We start from the raw sequence: 26,300 nt of genomic DNA, 5'->3' as shown, positions 1-26,300 counted from the left end.
GGAGGAGGTTGAACTCAAACCAGTTTTCATTTGGCACCATCTGTTACCAGCCCATGCAGGAGGATCCTGTGTGGGTCCCTGCAGGTGGGGGTGGAATAAACAGGACTCGAAGACTAACAGTCGCTCTGTCTAGGTGTGTGCCTGCTGAGTCACTGCTGCATTGCCAGCATGGCTGTCAACCAAGCTGGTACAGGTTACAGGGCCTGCTTGTAGAGCACACTGTCATAGCAAAATGTGTTCTTTGTAGCAGAATGTGGTAGTATGTTTGACTACTTGGACAGAAATGAGCACACACGCCGGGCATGGTGGTGCATGCCTTTAATCCCAGCACTCGGGAGGCAGAGGCAGGCGGATTTCTGAGTTTGAGGCCAGCCTGGTCTACAAAGTGAGTTCCAGGACAGCCAGGGCTATACAGAGAAACCCTGTCTCAAAAAAACAAAAACAAAAAAAGAAGAAAAGAAAAAGAAATGAGCACACAGTAGCAGCTATGTCCAGAGCCAAGAACTCTGCTCCCTTCACCACAAGATCACTTGTGGGTAAGGGCTGGACAAGGTGCTTCAACACAGGGCAGGCACTGAGGGTCTGTGGGCTCAGGTAGGATCTGTGGGTACCATTGAGTAAAGCTAGAGAAGAGGCTGTATGGATGAGGGAGATGACTCAAGTTGGCAGCTAGACACGTATGTGTGGCTCAGGGTACCCAGCAGTAACTCAGCATTGTTCTCTAGGTTTGTCACATCCGGGTTTCTCTATGTAGCCCTGGCTACTCTGGAACTCATTCTGTAAACCAGGCTGGCCTCAAACTCAGAGATCCACCTCTGCCTCCTGAGTGCTAGGATTTAAGGCTTGTACTACCACTGTCCACCCCAGCATAGTTCTTAAGACCACTGGAAACATTCAAAGATACGTGACAGTGACAAGGTGACAGCTGCCCTTGACACATGTTTAAGTTTGCGGCTGGGAAACCCATTAGCAAGCTGGACATAAATGCATTGCTCAAAGGCTCATCATCTAGGTAGCTGTCCATTGTTTCTGGTATTTCTAGTACATATTCACTAAGCCAGGGTGTCATTTAGCTTAGCCTATGAGCTGTATGCCAAGACTTCTATCACTGCTTCCTGGTAGGGGGATGGGGTTTGTTCACTATCAACGTTTAAATATAGTATATTGCTGATGTTTAATAGGTAAATGTTGCTGAACATTCTACAAATCACAGGACTATCCTGTAACAGAAATACCAACTCCAAATTACCAGGAACATCAGGTTCAAGAACCCTGGTAGATAATATTCTCACACACTGTAAGCCATTTTACAAGAGTGTCGGGTGCTGTGGAGCATCAGAGACGAAATAAGGACAGCTGCTGGAGAACACTTGGGGTTTCAGAGCATGAGTAAGAGGTCTCCCAGAGGAAGGTGTAGACACACAATGGATGTGGGCAAAGTCCAGACAGGAAGCCACTGTACTGCAGGGTGACTTTGGTTTGGCGTATATCTTGGGAGGAGCAGGGAGGGCAAGCACAATCGCCTGTAATGAGAGAGAGAGACAGGGAGAGAGACAGAGAGAGAGACAGAGAGAGACCACCAGCAGCAGCTAGTTCTTGAGGCCAGGGAAGAGGTAGCCTGGGCTCCCTGAAGAGCTTGTCCTGTTTTGCTTCTGCCATCTCAGTGGAGAGTGCTCCCTACTTGTGGCGCCTCTTTCAGAAAAGATTCTAATTCCCAGCTTTGATACTGGACTTGTTACCTTCCTAAAAAAAGGCCCTGTCTCACCTCTGTAACCATTTCTACCTTCAGTGTCCACCCAGAGAGTCTTTATCTCATTGTACCTCCTAATGAATGGGGTAATGTTGGGATGGAGGAGGGGGGGGCAGTCATCTTCAGATATAGCCAAATTGACTCACATAGCATCTGCAGAAAGTTGTCTGGCTGTGCCGATTCTCTCCTGCCACCTCCCTGCCTCCCTGTTGGGTAGGTGGAGTCATCTCCCAATAGCTCATGCTTGGGCAGGTGCCGGGCAGGTAGCAGGAGGTACCGAAGCAAGGTGGTAGTGTCTTGACACAGTCCGAGGGGCACTGATGCTTACAGGTCACACTAGAATACTCCTAGACCTGTAAGTGACCACCCTACCTCTTCTCAGTCCCTGGCTCCATCCAGTATTACAGCCACGTACAGCCAAGGTGAGCTCTTAACTCCTGAGCTCAGGAACCAGACTCATGCTGATTCCAGCTATGATAAAAGAATAGGACCAAATGGAGGAATGGAGACTGTTAAATTCAAGCCCTGGCCTTACCACAGCTGGCCTGGGTCACATCTAGTCATTTAGTTTCATTGCGCCTTGGCTTATTCAGCTAGGTATTAGTTTATAACCTGCACTTCTTTTTTTTTTTTTTTTTTTTAAAGATTTATTTATTTATTATATGTAAGTACACTGTAGCTGTCTTCAGACACTCCAGAAGAGGGCGCCAGATCTCATTACAGATGGTTGTGAGCCACCATGTGGTTGCTGGGATTTGAACTCTGGACCTTTGGAAGAGCAGTCGGGTGCTCTTACCCATTGAGCCATCTCACCAGCCCTAACCTGCACTTCTTGCAGAGAGTATCAATGGAAGGGTGTGCTTAGTGCCTGTCATAGTGAATTCAGGGTTCTTTCAGGATGGTGAATCAGACACATAAGTCCTGCGTAAAATCCATTTAGTATAAAGTTGTTGGTGGAATGTACCAAAAGAATGCACATCCCAATATGTGGGTGCTGAGTGCACTCATCATGAGTTCTTTTCAGTGTGACGTGTCAGGGAAGGACAAGTGGACCGGTGCCATGTGCTAAATCTTTGACTAAGAGATGGGGATTGAGGCACAATTTAATGGAAGTAGGTGGACTTTGAAGCAGTGGCTTGTGGAGCACGGGCTGGATGAGGGGTGGGACAGGGAAAGGACTCTAGACCAAGGTGAGCCGAGAGTTGTGTTATGGAGCCAGGGAAGGTGTCCAGTGTGCTGTTCGGTGGCTTCCCAGGCAGGTTAACCAATACATGGTGAGCTATCAGGGCCAGGCAGGTACTGTACCCAGCTTGAGGGTGGCTCTGAACACTAGTTAGGCTCCTCCAATTCCCTCTTTCAGCATGGTGTAGTCTGGGGCTTGGCCCAGGCATAAGTTCTGCTGTGGACGTGTGAAGGTATATGTACTGTGTTGGAGCTGGGTGACTGCAGTAACACAGGGTTGACCTGTGTTTCTGGTGGATAGAGGGACCCTGTACATTGTGTTTAGCACCGGCTTTCCCATAGCAGGATCTGCTCCCAGTCCCAGGAAGTGTGCCACATGGGTGAATGGTGGAGGTTGTCCAGCACGGTCCTCCTTGGGCTCCAGGAGACCTTTGCTATTAAAGAAGCACGTGGAGGCCCCTTTGTGGCACTGATGGACCTGGCTTAAAGGTTTAGTTTGCATGTTCTATTCGGTCCTCTGTGGACTGCCATGGTTGACTTAGGCTGCCTTCGTCTGATCCTGGAGGGGGATGCTCTGGAAACTGAAGGGACACAGAGTTGCTGCTGCCCTCCCACACAAGTTGTATTACTGGGGACTCAGAAGAAAAGCCTATGGTTCCAGTACACAAGATGGGCCAGCTGATGTCTAAGGTTAATACCAGGAGCAAATGTGGTGGGGTTGAAAATGTGGTGGATAAGAACGCGTGCATTCCAAGGCTGATTAGGAGCACTGGGCAGCCCTAGTGGAGAGGCCCTGAGACCTGTGGAGTAAGGAAGCACTTTTTGCTTTCCCCCAGGGATCCTGGGGCCTCTGACCCTTACAGTAAGGTAAGAAGCGAGTCAAGGATGAGGAACGCCTTGTGCAGGCTTCCGAATGTGACCCCAGCCTAACTAGGGCAGTGGGCCCTACACAGAGGGAAATAACCATGCCCCATGCTCCTGAAATTGTTTCCTCAGATAGGTTGGTTGCTCACTCTAGGGAGGAAGCTGGGGAGGGTGTATGTGTGATCACTGGGTGTTTTCTGGCCTGGCCTGAGCCTCCTGCAGTGGGACACACAGTAGCCTGGGGCAGGGAAGCCATCCTCTCTTCCTGGCACTAGTAACTGCTCCTGCTGTGAGCCTAGAGTTGGGAGGAGTTTGCTGACTCAGATGCAAGTCATTATCTGTAATTTGGAGTCTTTTGACCCAGTTGTATTCAGAATACGAACGAAAGTGTGTGAGTGAGAGAGAGTGAATGATTCATCCAGCTTAGGCGGGGATTTGGTGCCCTTTGGGGTTTTACAAGCCCACTGCAGGAGCCCTGACCATGTAGGGTCAAGAATGTTGGCCTTGGCCTCTGCCTTCTCTCCCTCCATTTTGGGATGCCCTTTCCTGCTGACTTGCTTCCTACCCTTGGAAGGCAATGCAGCCTAGAAGGTCACACAATTTTGTAGCTAGTGCAGGCGTGACAGTCCTCAAGAGACTCTGTCAGCTGTAAGGTAGGGATGGGTGAATCGGAGCCAACTCTAGGTGTAGATTCTGAGAAGGAAGGCACTGGTCAGAATATGAAGCTTGAGCTGATCTGAGCAAGAGAGGGTTTGCCTCAGTGCTTTGTGAGGTATGCTGTAGTTGCAGGTGCACAGCTTAACATGACTAGTTCCATGACCATAGCACCACTCCCAGGATTCTAGAATGCTCCCTGACTTCTACCAGGCATACTATATCTCCAGCAGTTCTTGATCTAATTTAATAGGGGCTACCGTTGTAGAACTGGCTCCCTATGACAGAAGTCAGCAGTGTCTGGCCTCTCCTGGGTCGTCATGGCTGGAGGTCCAGGTGGCTAGGTGTTAGTTGTTTGATCCATTTTGTGGTTGAACAGTGTCGAGGGTGGGAGAATATATCATTCCTAGTTTTCCTGTTTACAGTTTTCCTGTTTACTTGTTGATGGCTATCTTGATCATCCCTGCCTGCTACTACCACTCACTCATCTTACCCAGCATCCTCCTCTATATCCTTTACAAAACTTGCCAGGCTGCTTCATCATAGCTTTTCTGTGCTTCTGAAGAGGGGGCTACCTAGAAAGCTGGGCTCCACCCCTCATACAGCATGCCTGCAAGCCCTTAATGTGCCTGAGATTCTAAAGAGGGCACCAAGAGATGTCCTCATCATACCCCAGTCTGAGGGCCCCTTGATAAGGCTTTCCTGGTGGCCTTTTGTGGACATAGGGTTCCGTTTCCTCTAGTGAAGTATCCCAGGAATGGGGTTATTTTCTGAACGCATGGTGAGCTTTCTTTTCCTTTTCCATTTATTTTTATCATTAGCAGGAATGTGTGGCACATGTGAGGGTCAGGACAACTTTGAAGTCAGTTCTCTCCTTCCACCTTTATGTGCGCTCCAGGGATTGAACTGGTTGCTTTATCCACAAGCCATCTTCCCACCCCATACAAAGAATTACCAAGCAGTTTTCAGCTGTGCCACTGTGTTTCCACCATCTCGCCAGCCTTGTTAGCAGCTGGTGTTGATGGTCTCATTGGTTCTTGGAGGTACAGTAGTTCAGATTTCATTTCCCAGAAGATGAATGCTACTGTTTATATGCTGACTTAACATTCGGTGGCCTCTCTGGATTCTCTGGATTTTTATTTTATGAGTACATACTTATTCTAAAACAGACTAACTTATGAGACACATAAAGTAAATGCTGTGTTAAGTTTTGAAGAAAGAGAAAGACTGATGGTGTCTTGTTGTTTTGTTTCCCCCACCTCACCCATGTATTTAACACATTATTTGCTAAGTGCTGTGATAGCTCATGGGCTATGATATGAAGCAGGTCACAGAAATGTTGACTGGTTGGAGGTGGGTGGTCTCCACCTGTAGAGTGAGGACACTACAGGATCCCTTGACCAGGAGTAAACAAACCCTAGGATCTTAGGAAGCCAAGCAGAGACTTCAGGAAAAATCTTAGCACCACCTCTTCCCCTTATGTGATCTCGCCTTGAGTCTAGGAAGCTGCCTGCTTTCCCAGAGAGTACTGGTGGGAAAAGGCCCACAGCAGGAATCAGGCTAGACAGCCTCATTTTCATTGCTTCAGAAAGCAAGCTTAACTGAGAAGAGACTGAGAAGCATCTCTGGCTGTGCTGAGGGGCTGCCGCAGGGATGTGCGGACTTGTGAGAGAGGATTGGGAATGAGTGATCAGGGATCTGCTTTATAAACTACACATTTGAAACCTCACTGCCAAGGAGTAGAGGTTTCCAGCCCCACTTCTGCCCCTGTGCTTTCCTCAAAGGCCATGTATTATGGGAAGCGCAAGGAATCCTCCTTTTTTCCCAAGCCCAAGCTTTTGACAGAAGGTCCCCAGCTTCATTCCTGTTCTGCTCCTGAACTTCAGAGCCAGGACCTATCTTGTGACAGACCCAAGGAGGACTTGAGGAGGATTGGCGATGCTCAGGGGAGATGGCTAGGGAACTGGACATAATAGACTGTATGAATTCATTGTCAGCTGACTGCTGCCCACATAGGAGAACCACACAGTTCTTTAATTAGATGTTTGTGCAATAGTCCTCAAATATATATGTATGTACACACACACACACACACACACACGCACGTACGCACGCTTATTGAGAGAAGTATAAAAAAATCCAGCAAAAAGTTACCTCAGTTACCTCAATGAGCATTAGTGGATGGCCAGGTAGGTATTTTTTTTAGGATTTTGGCCATGATAGTCGGATGTTAAACTTCGTGTATCCTTGTCCTGGTCTTGGGTTGGGGAGCTAGCCATAGTTGGTGCCTATACATTCCTTCTATTCAGCCTCTACTTTTCTCCCCTACAGAACCCTGCTATTGCTGATATCTACACAGAACATGCCCATCAAGTGGTAGTAGCCAAGTATGCACCCAGCGGATTCTACATTGCTTCTGGAGGTAACTATGAGTACCATTCCTGGACACGTGTGGCCCTGATGGCACCTGCTTGACCGGGGAATTGGGAATTGGGTGGGGCCTGGTTAAAAGTATGAAGAACAATACTGATTGGCTTTAGTTAAGGTGGCAGGAAAGCATGAGCCTCGGAAGTGCCCATTGCAGACCTAGAATGGACACTTTGTAGTTTGCAGTGTTGCAGTGTTCTGGCTTATTCTGTGAGGCCCCTGCTAACTGGGCATGTGGTGGCTATTTTGTGTCAATGTACTGGCTATTCCTTTCCAGCCAACTTTGCAACCAGTGTTGGCATTGTTTGAGAGTTGGTCTTTATGCCCTCTAGCCTGGGCCCCTGTGTGGCTCAGTAGGTGACTGTGGCAGATGGGACAGACAGACATTTGCATTTGTGGTGCAAATGTAGAATTTAACCATTTACAGATGAGAAGCAGAGAGGGTAGAGTGACTATGCACCTTGCATCTCATTCATTTATTCACTGGAGTCATTCGTTCAGATATCCAATACTTAATTAATAGCCTGCTTGCTTATCTTTGTTTCTAGGACAGGGAGGGAACTGAGTGAGCAGTGGCTGGGCCTGAGAGCCCAGACTCTTAGCCAGAACAGCGATGACCAGGATTTTTAGGTGCTGTGGCACCTTTGTCTGCACTGCCCTCACTCCCTCAGGCAGTGTGTCTGGTATGGCAGGCTGTAGGTCTGGGAGGGCCCCCAGCCTGTGCCTTACTGATGATGCATTCCTTCCTTACATCCTTGTACCTTTAGTTCACCCTGTGAACTGGGGTTCACATAACTCCCTCCTGGGTTAAGGATCCAAAGGTGATGTGTGTTTGGTACTTAGTACAAGGTCTGCTAGGGTTGATCATGGCAGCTATCAGTGAAGCTAGGGTGCACTTAAGAAAAGGGCCCTGCAGAGCCCTTTACTACTAGTATTGTAGTGAAGGGCTGGGCTGGGCTGGGCTGGAGTCCAACACACCCTAGGCACTTTCCGGGTTTGTGTTTAGATACATTGACTCTGTAAAACTAACTGGGATCCATGATTTGTTGTAACCTTGTAGGTTAGTTTGTTATTTTAGGGTTTTTTTCCCCCTTGGCCCTGCTTGCCAGCAAAATGTCTCTTCATTTAAGCCTCAGGATTTAGCTGGAATGCCTTTTAAAATTATGTTTAACACTGAGCTGAGTTCTCTGAGAAATCTGTTAAGAGAGGAGGGTTGCTGGTGAGGGCAGCCACTCAGCTTGGCATAGCTCCTGCTTTGCCATCCCCATCTGAGTGCCTGTGGACCTAGACCTGACCTCACTGTCCCCATGGGGCTGTTGGACAAGACAGAAATCCGATGGTCTTCTGATTGAATGCAGAATTTATGCATTCTATTCGACAAAGGACAGTCCATGAAAAGAGGACATTGGTATGGTTTTGATGTTCTCGTAACAGCCCTGGTTTGCTGGCAGATTGCAGGAAGCTTGTGGGGGGGATCACATTTCCACATTTCCAGTGTACTTTGAGGAGAGCAGAGTAATTGTTAGGGGTAACAGTGGGACATTTGCTGTGCACATTGCAGGCCCTGAGCTAAAAATAGTGTTTTGTGTTTGAAGTAAGGGAGGGGATGGGAAAGCTTAGGAAAAGCTGTGCTGGCATGGTAGGTCAGCTGCTAACGGGTGTGTCCAAAGGCTTGGAGCCTAGTACCCTGAAGCCTACATCTCCCTCCCAGCCAGGGCCTCCGTTGCTTTGCAATCTGTAGATGCTGTCAGTCCAGCTGTCCAGCAGCTGCTAGAGGATAGAACCTTCCGGAAGGATCCTAACATTGTGACGGATCTGTCCCTGGAGCCCAAGCCTCTGAGAAGGCCCTCTGATCACACGAGACATTTTGGGGGCAGTCTCACTTTTCTTCACTCTGGACAGTGATTTTTAAGCAGCCTATAGGATGTAGGAGAGGCCCCAAGTCAGGGTGCCTGATTTGGCCTAATGCCCAGGGCAGGCTTCCTAAAGGGAGCCTCGAGATGAAGACTGGAAGCTGCACGACAGGGCTTGAGGGTTCCATGGGCTGGGTCTCCTTGGGTATGAATAAAAGCCACTCCACTCACGCTTTCCTCCTCCCTCTTCAAGTCCCATGGTGTTTGACTAGGACTCTGTGCTCCTACACCGCATGTGTCAGGTGGAGGGATAATGCAGACTCAGAAGAATGGCCGCTCCGTTGGCTCTGTTCTCAGTCCGAGTGTGACCATGAGTTTGCCTAGAAGCCCATCCCTAATGTCACACTGCACTCACTAGGCAGTTTTCTTCCTGGTGCTGTACAAACCAACAGGTCATTGAAAACGGTTCTCAATTATTTGGTCTCTTTGGGTAACTACTTTGTCTTGAGCACCTAGTGTGGCATGTGACCTCCAACTTGTGTTTGACTATTGGGGGTTTACCCTGATAAGTTGAGGCCTTTTATTAATCTCCAGGCTCCTCCTATCTCTTTCCTGTTTCAACTGCTTCTGAAAAGAGTGAACTGAGGCATGAGGAAGAGGCCTGCTGATCTGGTGGCAGAGGTTGTATGTAAATGGCTGGATACCAGTTGAGGGATGGAGGGAGAACTACATGAGGGGTAGCAGCTGGCCCATCAACCCAGGGTTAGAAAGCTGGCTCCTACACTGCCTTAGAGGGAGAGACACCTTTCATCCCATCGTTATTGTCTTGCCCAGGGGACAGTGTGGGCCCTGTTAGGGAGGAACCTTGTCATGAGTGCTTGAGTTAGCGTGCATGTATACATAGGTATGTGTCTGTCATTCTTATTCATGAGTGCATGTACATACATGTGTGTATAGAGTGCCTATGTATATATAGGCTGCTTCTGAATATTTGGGGGGGGGTTGGAGTGGTCACAATGCCCTTTCTATGTATGCACAGCTCCTCATACTGCTCGCTTCACACTTTCCTTTCTGGCCTGTGGGTTCAGTGACTAACCAGGTCTCCGTTTCTTTCTGGAACATGCCTCAGCACTGCTGTCTTCCTGGACATCACCCACAGATGACTGGGGGAGGGCTTTCTGGCATACCACCACCCAGCTTGTGACCTGCTTCTGGAGATCGATGCTCCCTCTTACATGCTCCTCAGCTACAGCGTGCCAAGTCTGGTCAATCTCCTGGTTCTAGACCAGCGGTTCTCAACCGAGGGCTCACCTAAGGGCTTACATTTCCATTCACTACAGTAGCAAAATTAAATAGTTATGAAGTAGCAACAAAATCATTTTATGGCTGGGGGTCACCACACCATGAGGAACTGTGTTAAGTGGTCACAGTGTTAGGAAGGTTGAAAACCACTGCTGTAGACATTGGCCCAATTTGCATGTAGTGGGAGTCTCTGATGTTCAGAACCTTAGTTCATGGTCCACTTATAACAAGGACTGACTGCATCCCAAATACTAGCCTGAGACTTTACACATGTGACTTTTTTTTGACCTCATAGCAACCCCATGAGATGGCCCTGTAGATAATGCTTTTACAGAGGGGCCATAAGTGAGGTCCTGATGAGGTCCAAGAAGCCCTAACCCTGCAGCGACAATCAGATTTGGGACAAGACCTGGCTGCTAGCTGCTGTCCTTATTGCCTATCACCTCTGTTTAGCCCAAAAAGTGATGCTTTTTTCAATTGCTACTCAGGGCTCACTAAAGTGGTCTGGCATCTTCAGGAAAAGCTACACCCTGCCTGCCTTCTTGGAGGCCATGTGAGCTTTGTAAGCCTGAAGAGTTAGGTAAAGCACGCCCACTTCCATGGCACAGGCACCGTGCTAATTTGGGAAGAGGTGGGTGGACCCTAAGTATTTCTTTACAATCTGCTGGCAGCATTCCAGTGGGAGCAACTCGCACCGCAGTCTGTGTTCTTTCTTTGTACCGCCTACCTCATCCATCTCACAGAAGCATCTTACTCAGCCCCAGCTCTTACACACAGGGAGGCAGGGCAAATGTTCAGGAGACTGAGACTGCAAATCTGCCTTTGGGAGCAAGGCTTATTGAGTGCAAGTGGCCACAGGCAGTCACAGTGTCACATGGTATGCTCAGCTGCACCTGTACTTGACAGGAGAGGCAGGCACTCAGAACATTGCCACACTTCAGAAATGAAGGGCTCAGTCTGCGAGTTAGGGATGCTCTGCAAATCATACAGGAACCTGCTTCTTGCACTAATGGGGTTTGGCCATCCTTGGACTTTTCCTGCTTCCTATACAAAGTTTGCTGGCCAGCTAGAACACAAGGGGACTGTGACAGCTCTGTGGAGGCATATTAACTCTTGATTTAAGTGGGGCTGAATGTTGAACCTGGACCAGAAGAAATGGAGCTGGTGCTGAGTGTGCTGTTCCCTGACTGGTGGTGACATGTGCCCTTCCACCCCTGTCCTGTCCTGCAGACATCTCTGGGAAGCTAAGGATCTGGGATACCACACAGAAGGAGCATATTCTAAAGTATGAGTACCAGCCTTTCGCTGGGAAGATCAAGGACATTGCCTGGACCGAAGACAGTAAGAGGATCGCCGTGGTCGGGGAAGGAAGGGAGAAGTGAGTCGTTCCCCTCAGCTCCTCCCTGTTCCTACCCCAATGCTCCTGCTCTGGCCTGCCCCTTTGTAGAAGGAGGCTGCAGTAAGGTCTGTATCTGTGTGGACAAGTGTGGCTCCACTCCTGAGCATACCGGTCTTCCTTTCCCAGCAGGGTGACTGGCTGGAGTCACTGACCCCTATAGGGTCAGTTTGTCATGTATAAAGGGAGATTTCACGTCACAGTAGGGTTGTCACCAAGGCAGAATATCACCTCTTTCTACACTCTGGTGTCCTAAGCCCTTTGTCCCCTCTCTGAATTCTAGTTGTTGTACCTATTTCCTAGGCAGCAAGCAAGTGCCAGGTGGTAGATGTTTTTACTTTATTGGGGGACTCTCTAAGCAGTTACACACAACCAATCAAAGCTGCAAAAGGGGCTGACCATGAGGGTTTTTGTTTTGTTGTTGTTGTTGTTGTGTATATATTTTCCTAGATGGGTCCATATCCTCAGATTCTCTGTCATTCACCTCTGTGCAAAGAGGTGAATAGATCCTGTTGCAGAGGTGGCTGCCCCAGTGAGGCTAGTGACCTATAGAGTGAGAGCTATAGCCCAGGTTTTCTTATTAGCAGCAAGTAGTAGCTACAGCAGTATGTTGTCATGGGTTCCACCACAGAGTGGCCCACTCCTTTCCACTAGGAGATAGCAACTTGCCTATTTCCTGGCTTTCCCAAAGAAAGTTAGGAAGTGATAAGGCCAGAGAGATGTTCCCAGTGCTGCTTCCTGTAGCACCATCCACATGGGAGCTGCTGACACTGGGCTCTGCAGATGTAAACATCTGGCCCCTTTCCCATATGGGCTCCATCTCTTCTGAGACACCTTTGGATATAGAGCTTAAAGGCCCAAATGAGTCCTTAGGACTTAGAGCATCCTGAGGTAGGTGTACAACATCCTCCACTGGCCTGTGCTCTAGCAACTCTGCTGTTGTCCTTCTGGGATTGATGTGTTTTCCCCTTATTTCTCTCTCCTTGACCCTGATTGGAAAGGTTTGGAGCTGTCTTCTTATGGGACACTGGCTCTTCTGTGGGTGAGATCACAGGACACAACAAAGTCATCAACAGTGTGGACATAAAGCAGACCAGGCCCTACCGACTAGCAACAGGGAGTGATGATAACTGTGCTGCATTCTTCGAGGGCCCTCCATTCAAGTTCAAGTTCACAATTGGTGTAAGTGAGCTTTCTTTTCTTATGGTGGTTTTTGGGTGAGCTTTGAGACTATGGGGTCTGGATAGAAGTGATTAGTTGCAGGAAAGTAGCAGTGGGCTACAGCTAAAGGATTTGTCCCAGGATAATGTGAAATACAACATATGAGAGTAGTGAAAAGCCAGTGTATTTGGCTGTGGTGAGCTAAGCCACCAAATTAGCAAAAGGTCTGCCTCCAGGACATCTGGGTTGGCCCATAGGGTACCTCCCTCAGAGGCTGTAGGGGCAAAGATGCCTCAGAGTGGAATCTGATTGAAGGAGAAGGAACCACGTGCTATTCTTCAAGCCTATTCTTCAAGGAGCATTGCTTGGAGTCCCTGCTCTGCACTTGTCCCTGGCTTGGCCAAGAAATAGGCTCCTCTACCCTCTGTCCCCATCACGGGCTGCTGATCTCTGGGCCTTGTCTGGGGGCAGCTGGGAGTGCTCACGCTTTGTCCTTTCTGCTCTAGTGCTCGTGCTGTATTCTTGAGTGAGAGCAAGTGCTAGGGGTGAGGGCTCTGTGTCTTGGGCAGCCCTTGCAGCTCTCTGCTTGCCCTGGCTTTCCTAGTGACTTTTCCACGTACCATGAACAAAGCAGGCAGTACTAGTTCTGGTAATAGGAGATGGGGTGACTGTTTAATCAGAAAGGACGTATCTTCTGTCCTTGGAGGTAGTTGGGTTTGGGGCTTCTCCAAGGTCTTCAAACTAATCCTTCAGGAATGTCCGTGGTTCCAGTGCCCATACCTCATCGGGGATTAAGTGAGATATCCTTAAAGTGGCTTGCTGAGGAAGACTGTTAATTTTAGTGTTTTAGTAAGAAGTCGTAAATAGCAGGCATAGCATCCCTGGCAGGGGCAGAGGCAGGACTCCTGTAGTAGGCAGTTTCCATAAACGGTCTTGGCTTACGGGTACAGATGACTATCTAGGGATTTCCTCTTTGTAGTGTTTCATCCATGGGAGGCTAAGTGAGGCCAGTGTGTCCAGCAGGTTTGCTGATCCAAGCTCTTCTTAACCTCCCGTAGTGCTCTCTCATCCTGGTCTGCTGCTGCTACCATTGGTGGGTAGTGGCAGCATGGCTGTTGTGGGAGCTTAGTTGAGACATGTGGCTCAGGGTCGGTTTTCTTAAGCTGGGCTATGAAGACTGCTGAGCCAGCCAATCTCTGGGTTCTGATCTTGGGGGGAGGGAAGGCAGTGAGGTTTCTATAGTAGCCAGAGGCTGTCCTGCCATTTTTAATGGTGCTGTCTGCCTTCCCTGGGCCTCCCCCACACACTGTTTGGACTCTTGGCCTTGGTCTGAGCTGTTTGTGGACGGGATTCCCTTTCCTGTAGCAGGAGTGATCCTTTCTCTTACTCATGTGAATTAGACTTGGGCAGAAAGAGCACAGTGTAGCTGAAGAGCATTTAATGGATATGGGGTCAGAATTTGTTGCTGGAAAGGAGCCCATGCCTGCACTTGCTACTACTTCTGTATGGGCTCACTGGGAGCCCAATTAGCACATCTCTTTTTTCTTTCCTGGTACAGACTCCTACCACACAGTCCCAGCTGTTCCTGTCCCTAGGGGTAGGCACTGTCATCTATGCTAAGGTCCTTGGAGCCACAACCCTGGATCCTGGGTAAAGGCCTGGAAGAGGCAGAAAGGGTTAGGTAGTGCCTGGCACAGAACTAGTTGGTTCTGCTACCTTCCAGCTCGGGCAGTGTGCCTGTGTACTCTCTCAGACTAGGAGACCTCCCTGCAGAGCCCATGGCTATGGGGAGGGTTCATTTTCCAGCTGAAGCTATTCCACAGACCCAGCTGACATAAGTGAGAGAGGCCTCATTGGTAAGGCCCTAAAGACTTGGAGTCTGTAACTAACTGTATGTGTCTGACTTTGGCCTGCTGGCCAGCAGGAGTGAAGCTACAGTTATAGGGCTGGACAGTGTGGGCTCTCTGCCCTGATATGGCTTCCTTCCTGCTGTCTTCCTCCTGGCTGTGAGTGCGGCAGGGCAGGAAGACTGATTTGCCCCAACTAAAGGACAGGTGTACTGACAGATGGGGAACAACAGAAACCATATGGTTGGTGAGATGTGTGTTAAATAGGGCTGAGCGTCCACATGTGGGCTCTGATGTTGAAAGCTAGAGGTGTAGCGGTTCTGAGGAATTCCTTGAGCCCTTCCCAGTGAAAGGCTTTAAAAATTAAAATATGTGAGGGTGAGGTTTATTGTGTTTTACTAGAGGAAATTTTTGTTTGTTTGTTTAGTGTAAACCAAATAACAGCCCTTTGTCACTAGATCTTTCATTCCTAACCTGTGAATGCTGGGAATTTGGTTGCCTTCACTTCTTTTTCCTATCTGTAGGCCAAATGGCCTATGCTTACCAGAACCTTATCCCAGTGAGCAGCCTACAGGCATTCTGTCCTTGAATTCAAAAATCCAGTCTCCCATCTACCTTTTACTTCACAGCTAGGTGAGAGAGCCAGAGCTTATAACTGACTGAGAGGTAAGGTGAATAGTGGCCCTATGGGAGCTTTCCCAAGTACTGGGCAGGAGGTCTCCATATGTGTCTGGGACAGGGCACAATTTAGGGGTGAGTTCAAGATGCTACCTCAAAACATAGTTGTTGGGAATTTCTGTGTGGTATGTGCTAAAACCAACCTGTGACGTGCCAGTCTCAGAAGGTAAATAGTAGCTAAGAGAAAGATAAGCAGACCTGATATACAGCTACCGTATCCAACTCGCTTGTCCAATTTGGAGATCATATCACATCATCATTAAGAACAGGGCATAGACTTGAGCTATTCTGAAGTAAGCCCAGGTTCACCATAGTCATACCTACCTATGTCTTCCAGGCCCCACTACCATACTTGAGTGTTGTCTATGTTTGAAGGTGAGGTGGAGAAATCTTTTTCCTGGAATTGTCCCAAGCACTGCCTGCCTCCACCCACTGTGGTTTTTTTAGATATAGTAGGTGACTTTAAGAGGGTCGTAGGTCATAGGGTCCAGGGTTATAAGAGAGAGAGAGACCATGGGATGGGGGTGGGGGGTGTGGGACCATCTCCTTGTTGCTGGCTATCCCTGTCATTGCCCAGTGGGCCCATGGCCACTTTCTTTGGAGCCTTTGGCCGTTCCCTGTAGGTGAATCACAGAGGAGACCTTTGGGATCTTGGAGCAAGGCTCTGTCATCATCTGCAGACAATTACTCTCCCTTTGGGAGGCCAGTGGGAATTGAGAAGAACTTCTGCAGAGGGTCCTTAATGAGCTAACCCCGATAGTAAGCATGTCCGTGACAGAGTCGGGCCATCAGGAACCCAAGGGTATCTGAATCCCTGTCAGTCAAGTGGATTAGAGTGTCTACTTCAAGCTTGTTTTCTTGGTAGTACAGAAGATGAGGATGGGAGAAGGAGGAGATGGGGGTGGGAGGGTTCTTGGGAAACTCACTGGCACAGCCTATACCCAGGTTCATTGAGTGTTGGCTACACGTAGCCAAGAGTAGTTCCAGGGGAAGGGGATGACTTTACACAGGGAAATTGGAGACTGAACCTGTAAGATTAAATGTAACCCCTCTGGACAGCTGGGCCAGGGATCAGAAGTCTTGTCTGGCTTAGCAAATGGCAGGGTTTAGGTAGCCATATGAAGTGGCTGAACCTCTGGACTCAGTGAGACTGTCCAAACCTCTCCCTCTACACTGCAGGGCCCTCCCTATGGGAAAATGCTATTCTTAACCCTCATTTTCTTTGGCCAATGGGCTGCTGTTACCTATTCCCTGCCACACAGGGTCTATTTCAGGAGCAGACATGTCTCTTGCCCATGCCTGGCTGAGTTACAGGAAGGACTGATGAACTAAGGCTCTAAACGGGTTCATGTAAGCTCTGTAACCCTATTTATTCTCTGCTGTCTAGCCTTCACTTGTCTCTTAGACCTTTGTGGTCTCTAGGGCACACGACCTCACCCTTACCAGCTTGTGCATTTGCCAAGCTTGGTCACAGGCCTTATTTGAGGACCTGGCCCTGGGAGTTGCCTCCAATGTTGCCTCCCAGGGTCATCCTACATCTGGCCATGCAAGTCCTAGATGTTTCTGTGTCTGAGCCCAGAGAACCAGTGACAGGAAGTTTGTTAGAGCCCAGAATTGAGTACTTAACTGCCTGCTTTGCTCTAATGCTCCTCTCATGGCATGTTCCTTTCACACAGTGATGAGTTGGCACCCCTGGCCCATCCTCTGGGTTCCAGTCTTGTGCTCTCTTGGAATGGGCATTTTGGCTTCGGAATTCTAGAGTGCTCTGGTACCCTATGCAAATAGAGGAGGGATCCAGAGTGAGCTGACACATCGGGCTCCTTTGCTTGCTTTCTGTAGGACAGGCAGAGTAGGGAGACTCCATAACTAGAGCAGGAACCTTTGGTGCCATCACTCCTTCCCAAGACTGGGGATTGCCCTGGCCTGCCTTAGGCCTTGCTCTCAAACTCTGATTAAAAGTCACAGCCACTGCTTGAATTTTTTTTTTTTTAAAGGTGGTGGTTGTTCAGAAACATCCCCAGACCTTAATAGGAGGTACCTGATGTGGCTGTCTCAGAAATAAGCAGTCTGGGGCCTCAGTGGGAAGAGGATGCATCAGGAGGCCCTTGATAAAAGGGAGGCAGACCTGGCTGAAGGATGGCCTTCCAGATAGAGCAGTGACCAGGCAGGAACAGACTGCTGAGCTAGATGCCATGATGGGCTCTCCTGGGCGGTTCTCTGTTTGCTCTGAAGTGGTCTGTGGGCTGATGACTTACTTATGTTACTTTGGGAGGGTTCAGGTGGGGGGGGGGGGGGCAGCGGGGGGAGGCATGTGTTAGGTAGAGAGCTTTTGTGAGCTTTGCCAAGTTAGTGACAGCCCTCTCTCCCACAGGACCACAGCCGCTTTGTCAACTGTGTGCGATTCTCTCCTGATGGGAACAGATTTGCCACAGCTAGTGCTGATGGCCAGGTAAGAACTGGGGCAGAGAAGGAGGCTGTACATAGGCAGGTTCATGGCAGTGTTCCCTGTTCCCTACTTCTAGGGTGCTACCAAAGCCCAGCAGACATAGGCCTCTCATTGCATTTCAAAGAATGTTCAAGGTTCCAACTGTACAGCCACAATCACTGGGGAAATGGTGGGCTAATAGCACATGACACCAGCTTCTACATAACTTGTTTGTTTCTTGAAGATTTTCATTTATGATGGGAAGACGGGAGAGAAGGTGTGTGCCCTTGGAGAAAGCAAGGCCCATGATGGAGGGATTTATGCCGTGAGTACGAAAATGTTTTCCTGAGCTGCTAATTTTAGTTTGGCCAGTTCTATGTTGATAGTCATCAAAGATTGTTTGAAGCTAGATGAATATTTGATATAAACAGCTAAGAGTTGAGCCACAGCATAGAGTTTTAAAGGTCATAGTCAGGTGGTGGGAGCAGCCAGTGGCTGAGCAGGAGCCTTCGCGGGCTGGGCCCGTCCTACCACCTCCTTGAGGTGCAACCCTCTGACATGTGACACTCTTTTGTTGAAATAGATTAGTTGGAGTCCTGATAGCACTCATTTGCTATCTGCCTCTGGAGACAAAACCTCTAAGATTTGGGATGTCAATGTAAACTCTGTGGTCAGCACGTTTCCCATGGGCTCCAATGTTCTGGACCAGCAGCTGGGCTGCCTCTGGCAGAAGGACCACCTCCTCAGCATCTCCCTGTCTGGATACATCAACTACCTGGACAAGAACAACCCCAGCAAACCCCTCCGGGTCATCAAGGTAAGCCTTATTCTAGGCATGCTGTGGGTAGAAAACAGACTCCATTGGTCTACTATGAAAGTGGGGAATCAGGGATGGCCAAGTAGAAGAGCCGTGTTGGGTTTTCTTGACCCTGGGAGTTTTGGCAGAAGTCAGCTTGGTATTTCGGGGCTTTAGTAGCCTCCTGGAAGTACTGTGAGCAGTGCAGAGTTGGGGTCTGGGGACTTTGAGCCACTGTTCTCTGTTGCTGGAAGTCACTACTTCCCAAGTGACTTGGCCTGTTAGGATTGGACTGTACCTCCTCACAGCTGCAGGATGAGAGTGGGAACATGGTGTGAGGACAGGTATAGAGCATGCAGGGTGGCATGGGAAACTGTCAGGGCCAGTGGGAGGGTATGGAGGGTAAGGGGCGTGGCGAATAAATGAGGAGTGCATTCATCTGTGAGCTCAGTGGGAAGATGGCCTTGGATCTGGATTATGGTGGGGTTCACAGCATAGAGGACAGGAACAAATGAAGTTGGACAAGCTGCCAAGACCCCAATGGAAGCCCAAAAGGCCACCCTTGACAGACCATAACTTGAGGTTCAAAACCATCCCTGGGGCTCACTCAGCCAGGTGCTTCAGGCCATGTTGTGCTTCTCTGGCTCCATCAGCCCCTGCCACTTTGGCCTCTTAGGAGACCTGTAGCCAGATGGTCGGAACAGCTCCCAGGATCACCTTTAGGTGATGTCATGTCTTTAGGCAGTTTCCTGGGTCCTTTAATGATAGCCATGACCATGACTAAAAGCAAATTGGAGAGGAAAGGGTTTATTTGGCTTACACTTCCATACTGATGTTACTCATCAGAGGAAGTCAGGACAGCAACTCAGAGCAGGGCAAGAACCTAGAGACAGGAGCTGATGCAGAGGCCATGGAGGGGTGCTACTTACTGGCTTGCTTAATCTGCTTTCTTCACCAACCTAGTGAGAGTACAACACACAGTGGGCTGACTCCTTCCTGATTAATCACTAAAAAATGCCTTTAGCCCAGTCTTGCAGAGGCATTTTCTGTAGGTGAGAGTGTACAGAAGCCCGAGGCCTCCTGACCTCCCAGCACCATGGTAACTTGGCACAGGCCCTGGGGATAGAATTGGGAGCCCCTCTATTGTTGGGTCCCGGGGCATAGCTGTGTGTGAGACAGACGACAAAACATGTCTATCACTGCAGCTGTGAAGTTGTATTGTGGCTCCAGTTTTAATGGTGAGAAGTCAGGCAGACCTAGTCCCCTACCAGGATCATGCCTGGAATAGCCAAGTGGCATTTTAGTGGGCTGCCTCCTGGGCATCTTGGCCTAACTACTGCTCTGGGCTACCCCTTCTGCCAGACTCGGAGTCCTGCTTATGCTTCTTGGCTAGGTCAATTCTAGGGTTATCATTGTCTTTCAAGTTCTCAGAGAAACCTACATGTCAGCCTATCCATGTAGTGTATAGATCATGCTAGGTTGCAGCTGCCATTCTCAGGCTACAGAGAACACAGGTGTTCTAGTGAACCAGACGTGTGAGATTGGAACGTGATTCCTAGTTGTCTAAGCTGGAGACTTACCCGGGCGCTTTAGAGCAAAGGGCTTACTACAGGCTGCCCAAAAGAGCTGGCTCAGGGTCTCAGGAGCTCGCCTTTGTGGTGCTTTCTCTAGCCTATGTTTCTGAAGCTTAAGGTTATGTAAGAATCATCCGAGAATACTAACTTTTTAAACAATTCTGCCCAGAGAGGACTGAAATCTTAAAGTGCTCAAGCAAGGCTGTTGCCATAGACAACGAGTCCCCCTGAAATCTTGCCAAGTGCAGATTTTCATTCAGTAGGCCAGGCAGTATGCTTGGTGCCTATGAGGCCCATGCTGGGTTGAACAATTTGGGCTCATGTCTTTTAAGAAGTTATTCAATGTGTTCTACCAAGGACTATCATTGTTTTCTGAGGGTAAATGCCGTATTATGGCAACAAAGGAAACCCATGGAATCCCTGAGACAGGATGCAAGGAGGAAGTCCCAAGCAGGGAGCAGACCTAACAGCCATCAAGGGTTCTGGAAAATAACAGAGGCTAGTGGGGATCCAGGAAAAGGGAGAAATTAGAGGACATTTGAATGCTATCTGAGCCACTTACAGAGAAGGCGAGAGGCACCCTCTAGAAAGTCCTATATACACAACAAGGTCTCCTGCTTTATCATTAGTGAAGGATCCTAGGAAAAATTAGTACCAAGGAGGGCCTGAGCACAGGACGTCCACTGTCTAATTCTATCCTGGCTGCCCCCCTCCCTGTGAGTGACCCAGCTGATGTGCCCATTGGAAACAGCAGGGCAGGGTTTCCCTCTAGGTGCCTTAGGTCCCTGAGTGCTAGGCTTTGATATAGACCTTGTTCTTAGCCCAGGTAGGTTTAGATATTGAGGGAAGCAGCATTTGATGGTTTGTCAGATCAGCTGACTGGGACATAGATGACTGATAGTGAGTGGCTCGGGACTTACTTGTGGGCAGTGTGTCTGCTGCAAGCACAGCTCAGCCTGTGAGTACATACTACCTCAGCTCAACCCAACCCATTCTCTCTCTCTCTCTCTCTCTCTCTCTCTCTCTCTCTCTCTCTCTCTCTCTCAGGGTCACAGTAAATCCATCCAGTGTCTGACCGTGCACAGAAATGGTGGCAAGTCCTACATCTATTCTGGGAGCCATGATGGACATATCAATATCCTTTGACTGGGAGGTTGGCACAAGCACTGGCAAGAGAGAGAACTTTTCCATTCCCATGGTGCTGGAGGCCAGGTCAGCCAGATGGCTCTAGCCCCAGCTGCACTCACGAAGCAGTCTGACCTCTGGTCATCTGTCTGCACCTGGTGCCTTGACCTCTACAGGCCTTGGGCAGAAGAAGGCTTTGGCCCTGCTTTCTACTCAAACTAACACGATGCCTGTCTCTGCACTTGAGCCCTTTTGTTTGTAATGAAGGTGATTGCTGTGTCAAGCTCTGTCACTGGCAATGAAATCATTGAGTCTTAGGATTCAGGACATACAGACCCTTAGCAGAGGCACTTTGCTTTAAATATGGGAAACTGAAGCCCAGAGAAGCAAGGTGACTCTCCCAAAACACAGGCCTCTTAACAACAGAGCTGGAGCCAGAACTCAGGAGGGCATGGGTTCTTTGTACCCTGAGTCCCCAGTCACTTACAAGTCCTTAGGAAATATGTAACTGTTTGAGGCCTGCCTGCCATGCCTGTGCTGTCACTTGTTTGGGGCACCCACTGTGAAGCTGGCGCTGCATGATGACCTCTTACTCACATGTTGCTGGCTTCCCAGAAGAGACTATCTCTATCCTCACAGCATGTCTCCCAAACCTACTTTGTCTCTGGTTTTCACAAGACCCAAGAAGATCTGCCAGCCTAGAAAGGTTGGATAACCCACCCTCTACCACTAGGCAAGGAAAAGTGTCACATCTGGTGGCCAAGCAGTCCCTTGGGCCAGCCTGCCCTGTAGTTGTAACCCCCTCAGCACCACTTATATCCCTTATGCACTTTTTACAATCACACATGAACCTTTAGTGCCCATGTCTAGGTTCCCATCCCTACAGCTCCCGTATCCTGAGCCTCCCACAGAAATGACGGTGGTCACTTGAAAGGAGATGCTCTTTGGTTGTACACTTTAGCCACACCTTATCCCACTGCACCCGAGGCTCAGCATCCACACACCACCCATGTAAGATGGGCCTCCTCCACCCTCAGGGTGGTACCCAGTAGCACCTAGGCAGTAGTTACTTGAGAACTGGGGCACAGCCAGCTTACCTGCGGGTAGTCTTAGCCTCGGTTACTGATATAGGAAAGACAAAAGAAGCATTTGGCTCACATTCAGTGGGCAGCGACACATAAATCACACTGTTCTCTGCACACGGTACTCTGGTCACTGCAGAAGCCCACCTCACAAAGGCTGCTCTAGGAGTAGTCAGTGATGCTAGTTAGAGCATGCCACACAACCTGGAATCGTAGTCAGAAGGGTTTTATCCTTGTTCTTGTCACCAGAGAATTTACATAGAGATACCTACCCTGGCAAGGAGACCCAAACCTAAACCTGAGTTCATTTGTTTCCTGTGTACCCTACAGTTCAGAGGTTATACTATACAGTGTTTCTTGTATGCCTGTGTCAGGCTGTGACTGCTGCATGTCCTAGCACTTTCTGATGTACCATAGGATTGTATCAGTATTCAAAAACTGCGATTTTGGACTGTTACACATCAGGCATGTCAGCTGTCATGGCCATCATAGACAAGTCTTCCTATCCAATACATTGGCCTTGCATGCATTCTTAAGAAGGTTGTGGTATTTATTGCCTTGGACCTTTGGCTAGTAGCCAGGCTGACCCACTACCTCACACTGCCTTAGCTCACTGAAATCCCAAAGTTGGCCATCCATGAGAATACCTCCTGTCCTTTCTGCAGTATCTTCAGCCTGCATGAAGGGCAGCCATGGCTCCCTAGAGCCGTAGGCACCACCATCCTGACCTCTGCTTTCTCCTTAATCACACCCCACATTACTGGGATTCAGAGACAGGAGAGAATGACTCCTTCTCTGGAAAAGGCCACACAAATCAGGTGTCCAGGATGGCTGTGAATGAGTCTGAGCAGTTGGTCAGCTGCAGCATGGATGACACAGTGCGGTACACCAACCTCACACTGAGGGACTACAGGTAAGTCCTGCCTGAGGAAGCCATGCATCTAGAGAGGCCCAGGAGTACCTGAAAAGGTTCCGGGTCAAGGGTGGTTCCTGCCTACCCTTCCTGTTTGTTTTGTATATCATTCAGATATTAAGCCCAGCGGGTTGAGCAACAGGGCCTGGTAACTAGGGTCACGGGTGTAGACCCTTCCCCCAAACAGACTGCAGCCCCATGAGTCATTAGTTTGTTCTCCGTTGTATTTTTCTTACAATATAGACAGTGACGGTGGAGCTTAGGTTGTTTAAAAAAAAAAAAGTCAAGTGACACTCAAAGGCTCCTGACATGCCAGGTGCTGAGTTTGAGGACCAGCCTCCTGTTTGAGTATAAGTGGGCATGTGACACTGAATCAGAGTATCCATCCACAGTGACAGTAGGTGAGAGCAGGCAAGAGAGCTAGATGGGCTACTCCAAGTCATTGTCTTAGAAGCACACTCACCAACCAGCATTCACAAGACCTACCCACTACACTAACTGACAAATATCCCTGTCCCCTATCCTGCCCATCATGTAGTCCTGATGACTCCAATCGTGGCCTTTCTTGACCCAAATCCTGCTCAGAATGTGTCTGGCCTGGAGAATGATGGGATCCTGGGCGACATCTTTATATGTAGGGGGTCAGAGAGCAACTTTCGGGAACTTATCTCCTCCCACTCTTTTTTGTTTTTTGTTTTTTTGAGACAGGGTTTCTCTGTGTAGCCTGGCTGTCCTAGAACTCACTCTGTAGACCAGACTGGCCTCAAACTCAGAAATCTACCTGCCTCTGCCTCCCAAGTGCTGGAATTAAAGGCATGTGCCACCACTGCCCAACTGGGCGACATCTTTATGAGCCCCCTATCCCAGACATGGGCCTGACTGGCAGCAGACCTGCCTGTGTGTCCTGTGTGTTCCAACCAGTGGCCACTGGGCATCTGAGAATAAAGGCACCTCAGACACCCAGGGCTCCCAGCTGTCTGCTTTCTATTGCCTTGTGACATCACTTGTGAAAGTTGGCCAGTTTTCAGCTTGTAGCTGCAGGGGTCAGGAGAACTTGGGTCTCTGGAGACCAGCCATGGCTTAGCCTAGTTCTGTGGAAGCTTGCTAGTTAACATTTTCAAGAAAGATGTGACTATAAATTATTCTAGATGAGTTTTGATAACATTCATCTAACATAAGGGGACCTGGGGTCTTCATTAAAGGCATTGGAGTGTTCTAGTTTCCCTCTTGGGAAGAGCAGCTATGAGCCTCAGAAGGACTCTCAGTCCTGTATGCACCTACAAAATTGCAGTCTTGGGCCTCCAGATGGGTGGGAGATGATTGAGCTTCATTTAGCATAGGTGACAGGAAGAGGCTGCCCAGCTCCTCCAAGCTCTACTACTTGCTGCCACCTTTTCCCCACTCTGGTCTCCCTTCATGATGAAAAGACCTCAGTGCCCTCTTGTGCCCTTCAGGAGAGGTTACAGTAGGATTTTCCTCTCCACGTAGCTAAGTGATGCAGTCTCTGCAATGTGTGTATTGATACCACACTGAGCTTCTTGAACGTAGAAGTAACCTGCCCTCCCTCCTCTCTCCCACCCCAACAGTGGACAAGGCGTTGTGAAACTGGATGTTCAACCAAAGTGTGTAGCTGTTGGCCCTGGGGGATATACTGTGGTCGTGTGCATTGGACAGGTATGGTTAGCTACATTTTGTCCAGAAGTAGTGGGATATGAGATGTAATAGTTTCTGGATTCCGCCCATGTCCTGATTTCCTTTTTCTGATACTATGACAAAACACAGACCAATTGGGGAGGAAATGTTTACTTTGGCTTTTAATCTATGTCACAGTTCATGATTGAGAACAGGCAGGGCAGGAACTCAAAGCAGGAACCCTGGAGGAACACTGCTTACTGATCTATTAAAGGTTTATGCTCAGTTATCTTTCTTACCTATCCCAGGACTGCCTGCCTAGGGATGGTGCTACCTACAATGAATTGGGCTCCCCTGAGTCAGTTAGCAGACAAGACAGCGCCCCACAGGCCAATCCAGTTAAAGCAGTTCTTCAGTTGAGGTTCCATCTTCCAGGTGACTCTTCCAGTGTTTTGTGCTGCAGGCTCATCTGGCTGTGCCTGTGGCTTCTCAGAGTCCCTGTGCTGTTAGGCAAAGTGCTGTCCCCTAAGTCGGAGCACAGGAAAAGGGCAGAGCCGGTCTGAAAGCATCAGACCAAACTGTGTACCACCTATCTGTCCATAAGGGTCTGAGACACACTCAGCTATGTGGTTTTGTCATCATCTTTCTTAGCCCTTCCCTGGTGGAGCTGTGCGATTTGAATCACTTTCTCACCCTCTCTGAGCTCTTGAGGTCTCCCTAACAGAAACACAGACTGGTCTTGAAGATATAGTTGCCCTACTCCTTGCACAGCTTAGCTGTTGAGTGACACTGCCACATGAGGATAAGGGGAGGCCCAGGCCACATTAGCTTCTGAGTCTCTGAAGTCCCTGCATACCGTTTCCTCTAGAGTAGCTAGAACAGAGCCCTCGGCTCACATCTCTGCCTGACCTACTTTGTGCAGAATTCTGCTTCACCGTGTCATCTCTGCAAACCCAAGCTTCCCATCATGTAGGCAGGGCCAGCAAGTGACTAGTGGTTCCTGTTGGCATGAGTGACAGACCCTGCTGAAGAATGGGCCATTCAGGATCTCCCCGCCCCTCCCTGAAAAGAGAGAGTGGATTCTGTGTCCCAGATAATCAGATGTTCCTGCCAGATAATTACTACACTCAGTCTGGGCCAGCCACAGGGCACAAAACAGAATGAATGTACTGCATGCAGTGCCCTGGGCACGGCTGCTCTCCATGGCAGAGCCGCCAGCCTTTATCAGCACCTGGCCTGGTGGACAGTGCATGAGGACTTAGGGCCTTTTCTGTGGCAAGGCCTCACACAGACACCTTGTCCTAAGCCCCACTGACTTCAACTGAGGTCATTGTGACTGTGAGCTGGCCGTCTTTGAGGCTGATCTGAAGAATTAGCCACGGTGGGTAAAAGCAGGGACTCAGACTACCTGCCATTCAGAAGCTAATGGCAAATTCCTCTACAGTGTCCTAACAGGTCAGGGCACCAGCTCCCAGATAGAAGGGTTTTCTCTGCGTGTGCATACACCATGTTACCTGCTGGTTGTCGAGGACAAGCCAAGGTCTGCGGGTGACCTTGACTCGTCAGCAAGTAGCTTAGTCAAGATCAATCCTCCACATTTTTCCAGAGCCCTGATAGCGAACACATGGAAGTATCTGTC

At 49.1% G+C, this 26,300-nt stretch overlaps 1 protein-coding gene across 1 annotated transcript in view; it reads left to right on the top strand.

Annotated features, from left to right (window-relative positions):
• Wdr1 (WD repeat domain 1) overlaps nucleotides 1–26,300 on the top strand; it is a 34,986-nt gene that overhangs the window by 3,686 nt on the left and 5,000 nt on the right. The window contains exons 3-11 of the mRNA XM_085836658.1: nucleotides 6,782–6,872; nucleotides 11,263–11,410; nucleotides 12,430–12,610; nucleotides 17,486–17,563; nucleotides 17,784–17,864; nucleotides 18,123–18,356; nucleotides 20,957–21,046; nucleotides 22,875–23,029; nucleotides 24,616–24,703. Of these exons, the coding sequence (XP_085692784.1) occupies nucleotides 6,782–6,872; nucleotides 11,263–11,410; nucleotides 12,430–12,610; nucleotides 17,486–17,563; nucleotides 17,784–17,864; nucleotides 18,123–18,356; nucleotides 20,957–21,046; nucleotides 22,875–23,029; nucleotides 24,616–24,703 (1,146 nt within the window). The remainder of the gene's footprint in view (nucleotides 1–6,781; nucleotides 6,873–11,262; nucleotides 11,411–12,429; nucleotides 12,611–17,485; nucleotides 17,564–17,783; nucleotides 17,865–18,122; nucleotides 18,357–20,956; nucleotides 21,047–22,874; nucleotides 23,030–24,615; nucleotides 24,704–26,300) is intronic.

This window comes from Mus caroli, unplaced genomic scaffold (genome assembly GCF_978045245.1).
Source record: "Mus caroli unplaced genomic scaffold, Mus_caroli_1 scaffold_4, whole genome shotgun sequence".
NCBI lineage: Eukaryota > Metazoa > Chordata > Mammalia > Rodentia > Muridae > Mus > Mus caroli.
The sequence above is the reverse complement of the archived record's forward strand: the minus strand, read 5'-3'. Positions and strand labels throughout refer to the sequence as shown.